A 17,171-nucleotide genomic window follows, 5' to 3' on the forward strand; every position below is an offset into this window, starting at 1 on the left:
TAACTTGTTCACCAGTATGGGGTGGGATACCGTATCGAAGGCCTTCCTGAAGTCTATAATAATTGTGATATATAAGCTGCAAGTTGGCCAACCCCGTAAATAGAAGGTGACAGCACATGACCATACACAAATGTCCAACTTGTAGGAAAAATAAGTTATGGCACTTTATCAAGGTGGATAAGCGGTGCAGCCTAAATTAAAAAAAAAACAAAAAAACCAGATGATGACTGGTAAGCTTTGATAGACAAAGCTAAAGTATTTTGGCAAACTGGCAGAGATCATATACCATATTTTCTCACATACCATACTCCCCCAGTGAAGACATGTTCCTTGTTTTTGGAAGGCAGATTATAGGCGGGAAGGGAGGGGAGGGAAGTGAAGACACTATTAATTTCAGATGCAGCATCTTTGACTTGGTTTTTATAGATAGGTAACAAGAATAATAAAACATATTACTTACAGCAATTACTCAGAACTTTACATTTTCAAACTGCTATATAAATATTAGATAACCTGTGCAGTGCCAAGTCACTAACAAATTAAAAGATAGGTCAAGTGAAATTAACTTGCTGAAAGCCACCCCTCGAGTCAGCACCAGAGCCAGAACTGGAACAGAAATTTCCATCTATCCCAAGGTAATCTTTATGAACTCTGGTAAATACTGTACCTAGTTCTTATGGGAGTCAAAAAAACCTTGCATAATTCTGTTGAAATTTTCTAGAAGAAATCCATCACAGTCCCATGTTACTTTCTACATCAATACTACTTGGCATTAGAGGGAAAAGTAAAGGGGCCAAAAATGCACTTTATGTGGAAACACAATTCCAACCTTAACAACAGAATGGCTTTCAAAATTAGTCACAATGACCAGCATCTCATGTTGCAAATAACCATACATTCAATGAAGTAAAAAGTACCACTGAAGTTACTGGAGCTACACACTATGTAGAAATATTATCAAAAAGCTGCCTTACCATCCAACCAAGTTTGTGTGTGCCTCTTTATTCCTGAACTGGAACTGTTCAAGTAAATTGGAAAGAAGCCAATGTGCTGTCAGGACTGAACCAAGTCTTCTCATTGGGTCCACCATGTGGTAAAGGTCATGCAGCAAATTCTGAATCTTAGGCACTGAAGATGGGAAAAGCTGAGAAGAGAGATGTTGAATAGGAACTAAATTAATAAAGTAAATTACTACTTACGGCTAAGTACAGACAGCCAAAAAGCTCAAGGCTGAATTGATTCAATCTTTGCTCTTTGCAGGTTAGTCCAAACTGCATAGACTGAACCAATAATTTGATTCCGGAAATACAGTCACATGCCTGCAGTGGCCCAGGCCAGAAGCCAGTGGGTGCTAGAGTATACCTCCCTTTTGGCTGGAGCAGACAGCTTGGGCCAAGCCTAACCTGCCCACCCTGCAAGATGCAAAGCATTGTGGGTTGCAGGTGGACTGAAAATTAACTTGAATCTAGAGGGGATCTGGGACAGAAGTTCAAAAAACTGGTTTAACATAAATCAGTTAAGTCTGATACTACATCCATCCAAGTTTATTTTAAAGTGGTTTTGACCATTTTGAAAGCAGTTTATGTGCCCTGAACTTCTGGGCTAGCAACAAACATTCAAAAAGCTTGAGCCTGAATTGATTCAATCTTTGCAGGTTAGTCTAACCTTCAGAGACTGAACCACTTTGCAAGGGGATAGACATTCACTTTTGATTCAAGAAGTGCAGGCACATGCCTGCAGTGGCTCATGCTAGAAGCCGGGGGGTGCTAGAGCGAGCCCTCCCTTCCCCCCCATATTGCTAAGCTAAGGTGGGGTGTGGCCAGGCCTGGCAGGACACCATGATTAGGGAGAGGTGTAAAACCCCACCCTGGCTTGCACAGTCCCCAGCCACGGTGTGCCTGGAGGAGGAGGGGGAAGCAGCCCTCTCCAGGCTTTTTCTCCTGCTTACTGCTCTAGGGGGTGGAAATGTTGCCAGATCCCAGTCCCTGGCTAGCACTCTGAGGCAAAGGACAGGGGGTGGGGGTGGGGGGTGAGGGAGAACTGCTTTTGTGGACTGCATGCATCTGTTGATGATCCTGAGCTTTTCAATTTCCCTTTCCCTGCCTTTTCATACTGTCTACGGGTAAATATGATATCTTTTATTGGACCAGCTAAAAGATACCAATACCCCTATATCTAGCCATGAACTCACTTCCTTTACCAACAATCACCTCCATCTGTCCCATGCCTTTTCTTAAACTGAAATTCCTTACTGGCCATAACTTCTCTCTATGCCCCTTGACTTGCCCCTCTTCCCTTGTATGTCTTCTTCCCCCTAAGCCCATATATTCAGTTGTCAAGCCAATCTATATCATCTATCCCTCTTCCCATTTAACTTTTCTTTCCTTCCCTTCCTCTCCCCACTCCGCCCCAGCTTATCATTTGTCTGCCAATCCCAAAACCTGGTACTTAGCAGCCCTGAAGGAGATTCAGAAACCATGTAGACTTCCTATAGCCCTGATATGGGCTTTGATAATTTTTTTCTGCTTCTTCCTTGCAAAGTCACTTTGCTCTCCCCTCATTGAATCCCATGCCTATAAATGCCAGCATTTTTTTCACATCCACTGATGCTTTCCTAAAGCTCTCACCACTCCTACATTCTCTTCACTCTGCACAGGATCTCATTGATCAGTCAGTCTTTTCCTTGGACAAAATCTTTCATCATCTCTCACTCCTCTTCTCCTCAGAACTTATTTCTCCTGACATTGACAAGTCTGGTTTGTACTCACTGTAGTCCCTTCATCTACCCTATTTCTGCTCCCACTGTCACTCTGTCTTCACCTCTCCCTGAAAGTCTCAATTCTTCTCTAGCTCTTTCCCTGATAACCACCAGTATATTTTTGATTCCTCCATTTTCAGGAAATGGCCCTTGACTCACATCATGAGTTCCTGCCAGCTCCTGTTTCATTTTCCTCTCTCTTTCCCTCTACTCACTGGGCACATCTACACGAGCCGCCCACTGTGCAGTCATTTAGTATTTGTATAACCAAGTACTAAATGACTGTGCAGTAACCAATATTACTATACAACAGCATCCTGGCATGGTCGCCTAGTGACACTTACTGCACAGTAGCTCATTACTACTGGGCAGCAGCGTCATGTCACAGGTCATTCCTGGCAATGCTACTGCATAGTAGTAATGAGCTACTGTGCCGTGTCTCATGTAGACACAACCACTGAATCTGTGTTTTATAACCATTTCCTCAACGTCCTTTTTTTTTTTTACCCCAAGCACCCTTCTTTCTCCACCCCATGGAAGACATACTCAAAGAGGTTTTCAATGAATCAGTTTCCACCCTCTTAATGAAGTAGAAATATGATACCCTACATCTTCAAAGTAGGAAATATAATAGACAGTTAAGGGCCCCAGGTGCCACCAATGACTGTCAGATCTATATACCTGTGGACTCAAGGGACTAGATCCTAAAGAGAAGTAAACTGCTATAAACCCTTAGGTGAGATTGGTCTTGATTCCTGGAACATAACTGGATTGTCAAACAAATTACCTGACCCATTTTGGAGAACTTTAATGATTTTGATATTGTGATTTTATAAAAAACATAGTGTAGGAAAATGGTATCCACTCCTCAGCTTATTTCATTTTATAAAAATGGCTGGAAGGACAGATCCCAAAGGGTACCTGCAGGAAGGCTTCATCATTACACTTCCCTCAATAAGGAGTCTGACCAAGGGATTAAAATTGAAATAGATTCTAACTGTCTACCAGCAGTCCTCACTACATTTCATGGTAGACCTCCCTTAATTCATATTAATGCTTACTTCCCCTCACTCTCACTAAAATCTGATGCAAACTTGAAATGGGAATTGTTATATAACACTCTTGAGATGATCCAAAACAAACGTCCAGAATTAGAAATAATAGCAGGAGATTTTAATGCTAGAATGGGTGGCACCAACAATCACAATAATGAAGATGTCACTAATGAAATATGGGGAATCGCCGCAGCAACCTTATGTGATAAAAAGCTAAATGAAGGAGGGTGATGTTTCTTGAAATTCATTGCAGAAGAGAATTTTAGAATGCTTAATGGATGAACTGGCAAAGATGTACCTGGGACATTCACATTTGTTACGGCTAAAGAAGCAAGCATGATAGATTATATATTATGAGAAGCATGTGTGTGGTTCAAATATAAATCATTTGAAATATTACCATGTCTGAAAAGTGACCACTTCCCTCGCTCTCAAAATTCCATTAGAATCTTATGGGTAGCCTCCCCCAAAAACTATACAAGTAGCCTCCAATTTAGAAATAATAAATAAAAAGAGAATTAAACAGAATAATTAGTTACAAGAAAAATGTGTTGCTATACTTAAAAACACCTTCTAAAGCCACTCATCTCATTCTCAAAGGACAAGAACACCAAGATGTAATTACCCAATATGAAACAGTTATCCAACAGCTGGAAAATGTCCCCACAAAAGAGAACATCTTTGCTGGGAATAGGCAGTATTGGTACCACAATTCCATGGCTTGAATAGGAATGTTCTAAAGTTAAAGATTATTCAGTAGAGGCTTTGGAGGAATACAAGTCTAAAATGGCTGTACTAGCTTCCAACAGATCAAGAAGATTAACAGGACACAAGAAAAGAACAGAAAGAAAAAGAAACAATATCAAATAAGGCTATCGGAGGACCTGGTAGCTCTAGGGGAAAATAATGATAAGTGATGTTTTTAGCACATTATAGCCAAAGGGACAAAAAAATTAACTTAATTCCTGATGTATATATCCCTGAAGACACATGGGTCTTGTTTATTAAAAGTAAGTTTAAGAACCTATTTGTAGATGGTGAAGGATATGGTGGCTTCTCACTGAACAAAACTGTATGTGTTAAGCTACAAGCAGATCACTCTCTGATTCTCAAATAGGATCATATATATCCTTACTGAGAAAGGGAAAGGCTCCTGGCCTGATTTTCTTCCCTTCAGAAATCGTTGAGGAATTAACTGAGTGGTGGTATTCAAATCTGACCAAAATTTCTAATATATTTTTTTAAAAGATATTTATCCAAAGCTTTGGGATGAAAATAGAATAGACCCAAATTTTAAAAATGGTGATAAGAGATCCTGCATCATATTGCCCCATTAGTCTTATATGTATTCCTGCCAAAATACTTGGGAGAAATTTCCTTTCTTATCTTCAGACATGGATCTCCAAAAATAATACTTTGAGAGAAGAGCAGACTGGTTTTAGAGAAGATTATTCTTCTAGGGACCACTTGTTAGTCCTGCACTATTTAACATCTAAAGAAGTAAAAAGACAAAAGCATTTCTATGTAGTTTTCATAGTTTTCAAGGGAGCATGTGACTCCATAGGCAGCTTAAAATTATGGAAGAAACTGGCAGTTATATCAATGGATAAAGCTCTCCTACAATTAGTCATTTTACTATTCAAACACAGCATCTAGGGTGTGTTATGGGAATGGCAGTGCCTCATCCAATAGTTTCCCAACAAAGATAGGGATATGACAAGGATGTTTGCTTGATCTGCTACTTTTTAATTTATTCTTGAATGATCTAAAACAGGTGTTAATAGGGAATCAGTTCCATGCATCCATGACTTCGAATGACCCCAACCCTGTCTTGCTTTATACAGGTGATGCATTAATAATGTCACAATCCCAAATAAGTCTCCAAATATTACAGGATGCTTTTCAGCAGTAATGAACTTTAAGTAGCTTGGAAATCAACACAGTTTAAACCAAAGTATTGTTTTTTGGGAATGAAAGGAGGAAACAAAATTGTTATTTACAGAAAAATGAAACTAGAGGTAGCTTCTGTGGCGGGCCAGTAGGGGGCGCTCCTGCATTCAGCCACCCACCTCACTGCACCCAACCATCTTCCAGGCTCTGAGTGCCTCCCTGGGGGTGCCTCACATCTGGCCGACCCCCTTCCTGGAGCACACCCACTAGTCTGGGGGTTCCACTGCCACCACCCAGGGCTGGCCTTGATTCTGGCTCTGTGCACCCTGGGAAACACAGACCTAGTAGCCCTCGAGGGTACTTGATTCAGTTCAAGAACTTGGGATGCTTCCTTCCGTCAGAAGCACAAGTAGTGGTCTCCCTTAGCCAGCCGAACCAAGGGGACCCCAAGGCATAATCTAGACCCACTCCCAATAAGTCTCCCACACTAGGTACAAAAGAGAACTTTATTGGTTACAAGGGGCAGGGTTGCAATAGGGTACAGGGTAGAGCAATATCAGAGAAATCCCATAGAGCAAACTCCCATGGCTGGGTAGCCTTTGATCACGCATCTGAGTTACTGCAAGCTATATATCTAGTTAGATCTCAGGTAGCTTACTCACAAGTATCATCCAGAGGCAGGTGGAGATTCCCTCTGGAGGCAGGCAGTTCCTTGATCATGAGTTTTGAGAGAGATCAAATTTCAGACGGTCTAGCTCTTCTCTCTCTCTGAGTCTTCCTCATGGCTGCTGCCCCTTCCTCCTGGGTAGCCCTTAACTTATATAGCCCTTATGACCTCATTTACCTGGTCCAATGGAGGCCAGCACCTGTTGGCTGTCAGCCAACCAATTTGAAATGCATCACTAGTTGCTGGGCAGACTGGCAGTTCCTAGCTTCCCAGGGAGCAAGCCCCTCACCCAGGTATGTGATACCAGTCACGTAGGCAGAGGGAGCAGGTTTCCCCCCTCCCTCAGGAATGTATCCAGCTCAGGTTATGTAAAGAGATAGGGTAAGGTGTGTATCCTCTGCTGGGCCCATCCTAACCAAATTGTCACAGAGCAGAGTTTATGGTGAGAAACAGAGGTGGCCTTCTGCCACAGCTTCTTCTTTTAAATACCTTGGGATCTACTTTAGCAAAAATCCAAGCTGAGATAAGTACATTGAAATTGTAAATACAAGAGCAAAATCATCTTTTTACAATAAAACAGGCAGAAGAGTTTTCTTGAAGCAATAAAGATCTATAGATCTAAAGTGGAGTCCATTTTATTGCATGGAGGAGAACTTTGGGGTGCTGACCTTATGGTTCACCCCACACCCTAAAAGATTTCTAATTACTCTTTAAAGGATGCTTTTATCTCTACCTAATTTTATGATAGGGGGCTCACGTGCTCTGAAACCAGACTGATAAATGTGAGCACCTCAGTTCAATTAAGAACTCTAACCTACTGAATGAAAATCAGATCTTTTATGCCTACCCAAGAAGTACTTTCTACAAGCCTTTCCTTTGCCAAATAAACCCTGGTTTGAATGGTTAAACAGCTCTATAGCCTCCAAACAAATGACCTGAGAAATGTCCTGAAAGTCATTGACCCAATATTTCCTCTCAGCTGAAAACAGGACATTAATTTAAGAATCAAAGACGTGAGCATGAAGACAGATATGCTGGCAGTGATATTATCTCAAACTTTCCGTCTCCCCACACCCCCACTTTTTTTTTAGATTAATAAAACACTCCTTTGGCCTACTAGAACGCTGTCTGACTGTGGTGCAAAACTACAAACAACGAGACGCTGTACCTAAATTGAGATTCACTCTTCCTGGTGTCAGACCCATATTCCGACAGAATACAGTCTTGTGAGAAAAATGAGAGTGATGATTTAAATCCTTAATTGTCTCCTTTTTTTGAAAAATAAGAGGAAAATGGATCTCTCCGTTAATGGGAAATTTCAAATACTGAGCTAATGAAGGTAAAATAATCTGTCTTCTCTCTAATACTTAGGAGTCTGTCCTATACTCTGTAGGAATATATGCATTATTTGCACAAAGAAAAAGGGCCAAAATCAAATGGAATTTTCCTATTTTGTTTTATCATTCACTGCTTCATATTATTTTATCTTTTATACCATCATACACTATGTCCTGTTTTAATTTTGTGTAAGCTTGTGAAATGGTCTGTGTTTTTTAGTAAGAACAGTATATTGTATGCTGTTTTGTGAAATGTATACTGTTTTAATGTATACAATTTTTATTGCTGATTTTATTGTACTGTTTTGGTAAAATCCATAAATAAATTGCTACTACTACTAGAGGTAAGGGTTTTTTTCATGATACCTTTTATGAGACCAACTTTATACTTGGGAGAGAAGTTAGACAAGACCTCAGACAAATTGCTTTTTCTCAGGTCTTGGACAGAAACAGACACAGCTTGAGCTAATAACAGCATCCTAACCCCTCCTAAAAATTGCATACATGTATACTGCCATGGTTGAAAGACGGGTCCTAATGATGTCTCTCTTTGGTCCACTGCTTTCTTCCCATTACATCTAAAGTGGTGTTGTTTTGTCAGTGTTTCATTCATGATATCCATGCTGCAGACTTTCATAACTACACCTAGCTTTCTCTCTCTTTTCAGTCTTGCAGCTCATCCCTCAGCCTTCCTCTGATGCTTTGTTTTGGATATCTCTTGTTATCTCGTTTGTCTTTCCCTTCCCCACTCCCTCCCCTAGTCCATCTAGAACATAATTCGCCCGGCTTCCATAATTCTGCTTTGTTTCAACCATATCACACTAATTCAACCTCTCTGCTCACACTCCTTTCTCCAGTTCTGGTTATCATCTTTAAAAGGCTCTGTGTAACTCTACTGATCCTGATATATTAACTGCACCATCTTTTGCCTCCACTTCTTCAGGGATGCCACCCTCAGTGCCATATTTATTTACTTCTCACAGAAGCATCATCACATCTTTTATTTTGCCCTCAACGTCCTCTTCACATTTGATCTGCCAAGCTGCTCTTCTCTCCTCACTGAAACTCATCTTTTCCATGAGCTTCACAGTTAGTCAGTTAAGTGAAATTCTGTTATGTTATATTCTTCTTGCATTTATTTTTATTTTTAAAAAGATTAACAGAATCCCCCTCAAGACCAAGCTAAATAACCCTTATCTTTTCAGCTTGTTTGCCTTATCCTTTCAGCCAGTACCTTATCAGCCTGTTTGCTGCCCACACACATGGCATCATGGCTAAAGTAGCAAGACTGGTCCTGCAAACACATAAGCACTTAACCTTAGGCATTTCATGGCATCCTTCAAATATAATTGTAAGAGATTTTCACCTGATAATATTCTAAAAAGGCAATAAAAATGATTTACACTACCAGCTCAAAATGGCCCAGATTCTTCAACTCTTTTACAAAATCAACCATTGAATTGATTTCTGCCAAAGACAGGCATTGCTCATGTTCCTTCTGGAAGTTTCCATCCTGTAAAAGAATGGACAGATTAGCTGGTAGACTGGATAGAGAGCAGTAGGCTTTTTCTATTCTTAACTGGCACATGGTCCTTTGGGAATCACAGCCAGCAAATACAAACCGGATCCCAATTTGTTTGCATCCAGGCCAGGGGAGAGAAAACTGGGAAAGCAAAGCTAGCTCCCTGATAGCTCTTTCTCTTCCCCAGTGTGCTAGGCAGTATTAGTTTTATATAGGAGAGAATCTAGGAGGATACAACCACCACAAAGGGGCATGGAAAGGGTGTGCAGCAGAACGCTGACAAGCTGAAATAGTCCTGGTTTTGAATTTCATTGATCATTTGAAATCAGTTCTACATTTGCAAACTTTTTACATGACTAATTCATCATAAAAGACCATGTTAGGGGAAACTGTCACACTGGTAAAAAACACTGGTTTTACTTTATGTACAATTTCAAAATATTGCAGTTTTGAGAATTTGATGTTTTAATGGTAGAAGATAAAAAAAAAAAAAAAAATTCCATAAGAGACGGTATCATTAAATCTTTCTCATGGCTACATACAGGTCTGACTAGCATGACATACTTGCCGTTCTAAATTTTAATTTTACTGGAGAGCAGAAATGCCCACAAAAGAAAAGGTTTTCATTTAGACTTTCATATTTCCAGTTAAATCATAATAACTAAATCACTTAAAAAATCTCCTCTTACCTTATTCACACTTAGTTTGTACATGCTTTCTAAAACTTCAAAGAAACTGGAAGTTGAAGATTTATTGGGTAAAAGAAATTTGAAAGCATCTTCAAGGAGAAATTGTTTTACAATTTGGCCCTGAGAATTCAAGTCATCACCAACTTGCAAATCAAAGTGTTCGTGCACCTTGAAAAAAATGCAAATTAATTTACAGTATTTATACCATGTCAATGCTTCAGGATCAGGATCTCAGAAAACTGGAGATATTTATATACAAGACACTGTTGTGAATAAGAATAAGATGCATGCAGGAATACAAATAAACTAGTAGAATTTGACATATATAATTTCTAATAGATTAGAGAGAACTATAACATGACAAATACATAGTCATAGTCTGAAACAATCATACAACACAATGTTTGCTGACCTCTAGTGGACTAAGAAGAATATAGCATTGTCAGATCAATGCTTTAAATCTCTTTTTAAAAAAATCTATTTTTTATATACTCAAAAAAGTAGTAAAAGATGTTAAGACAGCTAAAAAAATCCCTAATAAAACTCAAGAACTTATGGCTAAGTACAGACAGTCAAAAAGCCCAAAGCTGAATCGATTCAATCTTCACAGATTAGTCTAAGCCAAAGGTTCCCAACCCCTGGGCTGTGGCCTGGTACAGGTTGGCTGCTGGTCCGCAGGAGGTTGGCTGCTGGACCAGAAGTCTGGAAGTGACCGGCATACTGCAGAGTATAATACTCAGCGTAAAAAAGGGTTGGCAGCCACTTTGCAGTATGCCGGTCACTTCCAGACTGCAGTTTGCCAGTCCTGTTTGCTGGCCCACGGTCACTTTTGGTCTGCAGTTTGCCAGTCTGCGATTTAGAAAAGTTTAGACCCCTGGTCTAAACTGTGTAGACTGAACCAATAAGCAAGTGAACAGATATTCACTTTTGATTCTGGATATACAGCCACATGCCTGCAATGGCCCAGGCCAGAAGCTGAGGAAAACTAGAGCATGACTCCCTGCTTGGCTGAAGCAGCAGAAAGCTTGAGCCAAGGCTAGCCCACCCATCATGCAAAGCGGGTTTACAGGGGAGGTACAAAGCATCCTGGGATGCTGGGGGACTGCGAGTTAACTTGAGGCTGGAGGGGATCTGGGACAGAAATTCAAGAAACTAATTTAACCTAAATCAGTTCAGTCTGATACTACATCCATCCAGGTTTAGTTTAAACCAGTTTTGGCCATTTTGGGAGCATCCACACATGCAAGCACATGCGCTTGCAGTAGCTCAAATAGAAGTGGTGCAAATTTGAGCTGGGGCTTTTTGCCTCAGCGCACGTGCTTGGACATGCACTTTGTTGTGGAGCAAATTGTGCCACTTGGGGCAAAATAACCCTGCCTGGTTCTTCCCAGCTATGCAGCCAGGGGGAGCGAGAGCCCAGGGCCAGCACCTGTGCTGTCCCCAGCAGTATAAAAAGCTGCCCTGTCTTGGTGCCATCCATACAAAAAGCTGCCCTGTCTCTGAAGCTTCTGGGGCCCAGCCAATTAATACCTGGGGACACTACCCCTTGTGCCAGTTGGACTGCTGCAGCAGCATCCCACATCAATTTTTTAAAATACCCCAAAATCAAAAAGGGTTTGAGGCAGGGCAACAGGCACATACGCTCTTGTCTGGACGCACCCTTTGAAAGCAGTTAATGTGCACGGAATTTCTGTTGTGTTACAAATTTGAACTGGTTTCCAATCATTTATGTCAGTTTATGTGTAATTTCTGTACCTAGCCAAAAGCACAGAATAGGACAAAGATAATTAAAGACATGTTCTCTTTCTTTACTGCAGTTCCTAAGTAATGGATACTGTGAAAGGGAAAATATTTAGAAATATTTAGTAGCCAAAAGCTCTTTTTAAAATTACTTAGAATAGGTTTTATTAATCATTATAGGAAAGCTATTAATCATTATAGCAAAATAGGCTGTATATTAATCACTATAGGAAAGCACTTCCTATTTCAGCAACACTGATTTACTGTAAAAATTCCTCTAAGTAACCTGTTCCGGTGTTTAACCTCCCTCATAGTTAGAAAGTTCTGCCTAATCTCCAACATAAATTTCCTGTCCTGCAGCTTGAGACCATTGCTCCTAGTCCTGTCTCTTAGGTCAGAAAGAAAAGTCCATCCTCTCTAATAACTGCCCTTGAGGTATCTGAAGCCTTATTAAATCCCATCCCCTACCCTCAGTCTCCTCTTCTTCAGACTAAATAACCTTGAATATTTCAGACTTTCCTTGTAAGTCTTGCTTCCTAGACCTTAAGTCATTTTGGTTGCTCTCAGGCGGACTCTTTCCGAACTGTCTACATTTTCTTGAAGTGTGAAGCCCAAAACTGGACACATTACTCCAGGTATGGTTGTAGGTGCTGAATAGAGCAGAAAAATCACTTCCCTTAATTTGCAAGTCACACTCCTGTTGATTCAACTCATTATTGTTAGCCCTTTTTGCAACAAGATCACACTGTTGGTTCATATTCAACTTATGATCTACTATAACCCCCACATTCTTCTCTGTAGTACTGCAGCCTAGACAGTCACTGCCCTCTATTTGTGCATGCAATTATTCTGTCCCAAGTGCAGGACCTTGCTCTTATCCTTGTTGAATCTCATCTGAAGAAAGAGACTTGGGGGTCATCATTGACCACAAGATGAACATGAGCCTGCAATGTGATGCTGCGGCTAGTAAAGCGACCAAAACGCTGGCTTGCATCCATAGATGCTTCTCAAGCAAATCCCAGAACGTCATTCTGCCCTTGTATTCGGCCTTGGTAAGGCCGCAGCTGGAGTACTGTGTCCAGTTTTGGGCCCCACAATTCAAAAAGGATGTGGAGAAGCTTGAGAGAGTCCAGAGAAGAGCCACGTGCATGATCAGAGGTCAGGAAAACAGACCTTATGATGACAGGCTGAGAGCTATGGGGCTCTTTAGCCTGGAAAAGCGCAGGCTCAGGGGTGATCTGGTGGCCACCTATAAGTTTATTGGGGTGACCATCAGTATCTAGGGGAACGTTTGTTCACCAGAGCCCCCCAAGGGATGACGAGGTCAAATGGTTACAAACTACTGCAAGACCGTTTCAGGCTGGACATAAGGAAGAATTTCTTTACTGTCCGAGCTCCCAAGGTCTGGAACAGCCTGCCACCGGAGGTTGTTCAAGCGCCTTCACTGAACACCTTCAAGATGAAATTGGATGCTTATCTTGCTGGGATCCTACGACCCCAGCTGACTTCCTGCCCTTCGGGCGGGGGGGCTAGACTCAATGATCTTCCGAGGTCCCTTCCAGCCCTAATGTCTATGAAATCTATGAAATCTATGATTGACTGTGGACCATTTCTCTAGTCTATCCAGGTTATTCTGGATCTTAGTGTCTTCAGTTTCACTTAACTTGGTGTAATATACAAATTTGCTAAGCATGCACTCTATCAAATCATCCAAATCATTAATAAAAATGTTGAATAATATTGGACCCAGGACAGACACCTGAGATCCCCAACTCGGATGAATACCTAATCCCAACCAGACAATGGGCTATTGATGACTATTCACTGAGTAGGATGATCCAAACACTTATGTATCCACCTTTACAGTACTTTCATTAGCCTCTATTTCCTTAGCTTGTTAATGAGAATGTCATGGGAAACAATGTTAAAAGCTTTGCTAAAGTCAAGGTACATCATACCCACTGCTCTTTCCCCATCCACAGAGCCTGTTATCTTATAGAAGGAAATCAGGCTGGTCAGGAATGACTTGCTCTTGGTGAATCTATGCTGGTTGTTCTTGATCACCTTGTTCTCCTCTAGGAATCACAACAGATTCCTTGAGGACCTGCTCCATGATCTTTCTATATGTCAAGGTAAGGAAGACTGTTCTAATTCCCTAGATCCATCTTTTTCCTTTCCCTAAAGATGGGCATTATATTTGCCCTTTTCCAGTCATCCGAGACCTCACCTGATTTCCACAAGTTCTCAATTATAGAGAAATCCCATCACCACCACCCTAGTCCTTTAACTGGGACAACAACAATCCTTCATGTACAATATATTGAAGGCACAGTAGAGAAGCACCTTATCGACTAATCAAAACAGAGATGCATAAGCTTTCTGATTAAGTGAGCTCTTGCTCATGAAAGCTTAGACATCTCTGCTTTCTGCCCGACTTCAGACTAACACAGGTAACTTCCTCCGTTTACTAATATTCAGACATCCTTAACATCAAGGTATTTGCATAATTATATTACATATTAAGACATTTGCGGACAAACAAACATGGCCATTCCCTATTGTGCTATAGTTAGCATAAGCTCTTTGAAACAGGCATTGCTCTTTTGTTTTTATTTGGAAAGCTCCTAATGCCAGGAAATAATATCAGTTCCTCTTTGTCTACAGCAAAACTAATTACCTCCCCCCGATCACTTAGTTTTAGCAAAACACAGTTATGAAATTGTCATTTCCTTACTTACCTTGAGAACTACGGGATATATGGAAGTACTGAACCCAATGTCAAAGGTTAACATCTGAAAACAGAGACTGCATCTAAAATAAAATATATCAAAAATCAAAATTAGTGAGGCGCAGAAGGTAGGGCAGAGTAGCACTTTAAAGACTAATTGCTTCAAAGAGGCATAACTTTTCATAGGCAACAACTTACGCTATGAATGGACTTACAATAATCAGGGGTTCTAAATAGAAGGGAATTTAAATAAAAAGGAAGGGGGATGAATCACTGCAAAATGAGGCTAAGGTGTATCCCAACAGGAATAAACAAGGTGGGTTAGTAGGTCAATAGAAATAAACAAGGCAATCTATGGTGTCCGTTACTGCTGAGCATTATCTTTATGAAATATTATTGTATAATAATTTAATAAACATGCATCTTGTAAAATACACCTTAGAATCATAGAATCATAAAAAATTAGGGTTGGAAGAGACCTCAGGAGGTCTAGTTCAATCCCCTACTCAACACATGACCATCCCCAACTAAATAATTCCAGCTGGGCTTTGTCGAGCTGGGCCTTAAAATCCTCCAAGGATGGAGATTCCACCACCTCTCTAGGTAACCTGTTCCAGTGCTTCTGAGATACTCTACATGAAGGAAAGAAAGATCAATAGTGTTGCAGGCAGACAGGTGCAAATAAATAGCTGGTGCATTTGTCCATTGGAGATACTCTAATTTATGCAGCTGGGGTGCAGACAAATGGCGGGCTATAGGTTCTGTTACTGGGGAGAGGGGAACAGCAGTTAAAGCGTCTTCTTATAGACTCACAGGTGGGAGTTCTCGCCATGCTCTGGATTCATGCTAAAGCTGTCCCCAGTAAACCCAGCTACAATAAATAAATAAATAAGTAATGGGTAGCTGGTCATTTAGAATGAGGAGTCGAAAGCAGTTGGACAGGACGCTAGCTACGTCACTCCCTTCTGTTCTGCTGACTATAGAAACCAGCATGCTTTAATAATAATTTAATAAACATGCAGTAATTCAATAAACTGGTATCCTTTAACACAGTACCCAGATGGGTCACCTGAAGTTTGGCCTTTGATACTTCCCCTGGTGTTATCCATTTTTTTGTTATTTTGTTTTTTAAACTTTTAGTAACTATGGGGTAAAGAAGTTAGAGAGGATGGGGAAAGGTCTTGGACGCCATGGATTTGGGCAAGCAGTCACCTGGCATTCTAGGTAAACGGATATTGTAAGAGGGCGAGAGCAGCAAAAAATCATTGGCTTCATATGACCCCACTGAGTTTTGTTGCATAGTGTGATTTAAAGAGGCTTCACATCATGTGGGCCAAGAACTCCAAATGGAACATGAGGTCATATACCGGAGGCCACGTACACAAACACATCCGTTTTGTTTGTGTAAAACTGTGTAAACCAAAATTAGCAGCTTTTGCAGAACTCAGAAGAAAGCTCTTCAGTCATTACAACTCTCTCTCTCTCTTTCCCTTCCTACCTCCCTTACACACACACACACACATTTAAAACTAATTTAAGCTAAATAGTTATGTTTATATTATTGCTATGAAAACAGCTAGGCTGTCAAATAGCTGTATAAAGCATGCATATTTAGCATCAAAAAGTAACGTGCCTCCTCCATATAAAACTAAAATCCAATAGAAGTGACTGTAATAACTTAGGGCCTGATCCAGTTTTGTCTTAAAGGCACCTAAATGGGATTTAGTTTAAATACATGTGCACTGAAAGAGTAATCCAGTTTGGCCCTAGTCCATATGGCACAAAATTCATTAGGAGTTAAGCTTAGATCCAAGCAGTGTCTTCAGTTCAGATTGCAAAATTCCCTAAGCCTCTTTAATTGGGCTTCTGGGTATGAATAAAAACAATACAGTTTGATCAGTCAGACTCCTAACTTTTGCCTAACCCTACTGGAATCCAGTCTGATGCTGAGGTGAAACCCAAGCCCCAAGAAGGGCAAGACAAATTAGCTAGCTTTGTGATATCTTCACCTGAAATCTAAGCTCTCTCACCCTGAGGGGGCTTAAACCTATATCTCCAGTTTCCCAGGGAAGTGCCCTAATCACCCTGCTATACAACAGCCCAGATGGGGGCATCCTCAACATTGCTAGTTAATACTGGGCTGCTGGGCAGCTGAGATTACAAGAACCATGGGGTCAAGAGAACAAGAGGGAGCTTAGTGATTATGGCACTCCCCTGGGTAAGGAGAAATCTGGGGTCTGGCCCCTGTCAGTCACTGAGAGGTATAAACCATGTTAGTTTGAAGTCAAGCACAAAGCAGGGCATGGTGGCACCTTAGAAATTAAGTGGTTCAGAGAGGCATAAGCTTTCATACGAAACAGTTTACTTCATTCACAGCAACCAACAAAGTAGGCTGTTGCCTATGAAAATTTATGCCTCTCTGAACCAGTTACATAGCCACTAGTTAAAAAAAAGAAAGCAACTCTACAAGCACAGACCACTTTATGGACAAGTGTTCCAAGCACTAGGCAATTTGGGGTAAAGGTTCATGACGACAACACCATCACTGAAGGGGGACGAGGCATTCTGAATTCCAAATGCACAGGGAGCCTAAATATATAGTCTGAGTCAAACATGAAAGCATTGATGATGGGTAGGAATTGAGACACAGCTCTGTACTTAGTATGTCTGTTAGCTACCTGTAGGTACCTCCTGGCTTTCTTGAATAATGCTTTGAATGGGCCCTATCTCTGGATAGACAGTCTAGGCATGTAGTAGGCTGTTTGCAGACATTAAAAAAAAAGCG

General features: G+C 40.8%; 1 protein-coding gene across 3 annotated transcripts in view; it reads right to left on the reverse strand.

The window, feature by feature from the left end:
- The window catches only part of CPED1 (cadherin like and PC-esterase domain containing 1), a 244,612-nt gene that overhangs the window by 144,434 nt on the left and 83,007 nt on the right, over nt 1-17,171 (reverse strand). For all 3 annotated transcript variants that reach the window (XR_002091674.2, XM_014601008.3, XM_019492042.2), the window contains exons 8-11: nt 14,397-14,469; nt 9,919-10,086; nt 9,116-9,220; nt 975-1,144 (exon numbers count right to left, since the gene is read on the reverse strand). Coding sequence is in view for 2 of the 3 variants with exons in the window: in XM_014601008.3 (XP_014456494.1) it covers nt 975-1,144; nt 9,116-9,220; nt 9,919-10,086; nt 14,397-14,469 (516 nt within the window). In the remaining variant the exon portion in view is untranslated. The remainder of the gene's footprint in view (nt 1-974; nt 1,145-9,115; nt 9,221-9,918; nt 10,087-14,396; nt 14,470-17,171) is intronic.

This window comes from Alligator mississippiensis, chromosome 4 (genome assembly GCF_030867095.1).
Source record: "Alligator mississippiensis isolate rAllMis1 chromosome 4, rAllMis1, whole genome shotgun sequence".
Taxonomy (NCBI): domain Eukaryota; kingdom Metazoa; phylum Chordata; order Crocodylia; family Alligatoridae; genus Alligator; species Alligator mississippiensis.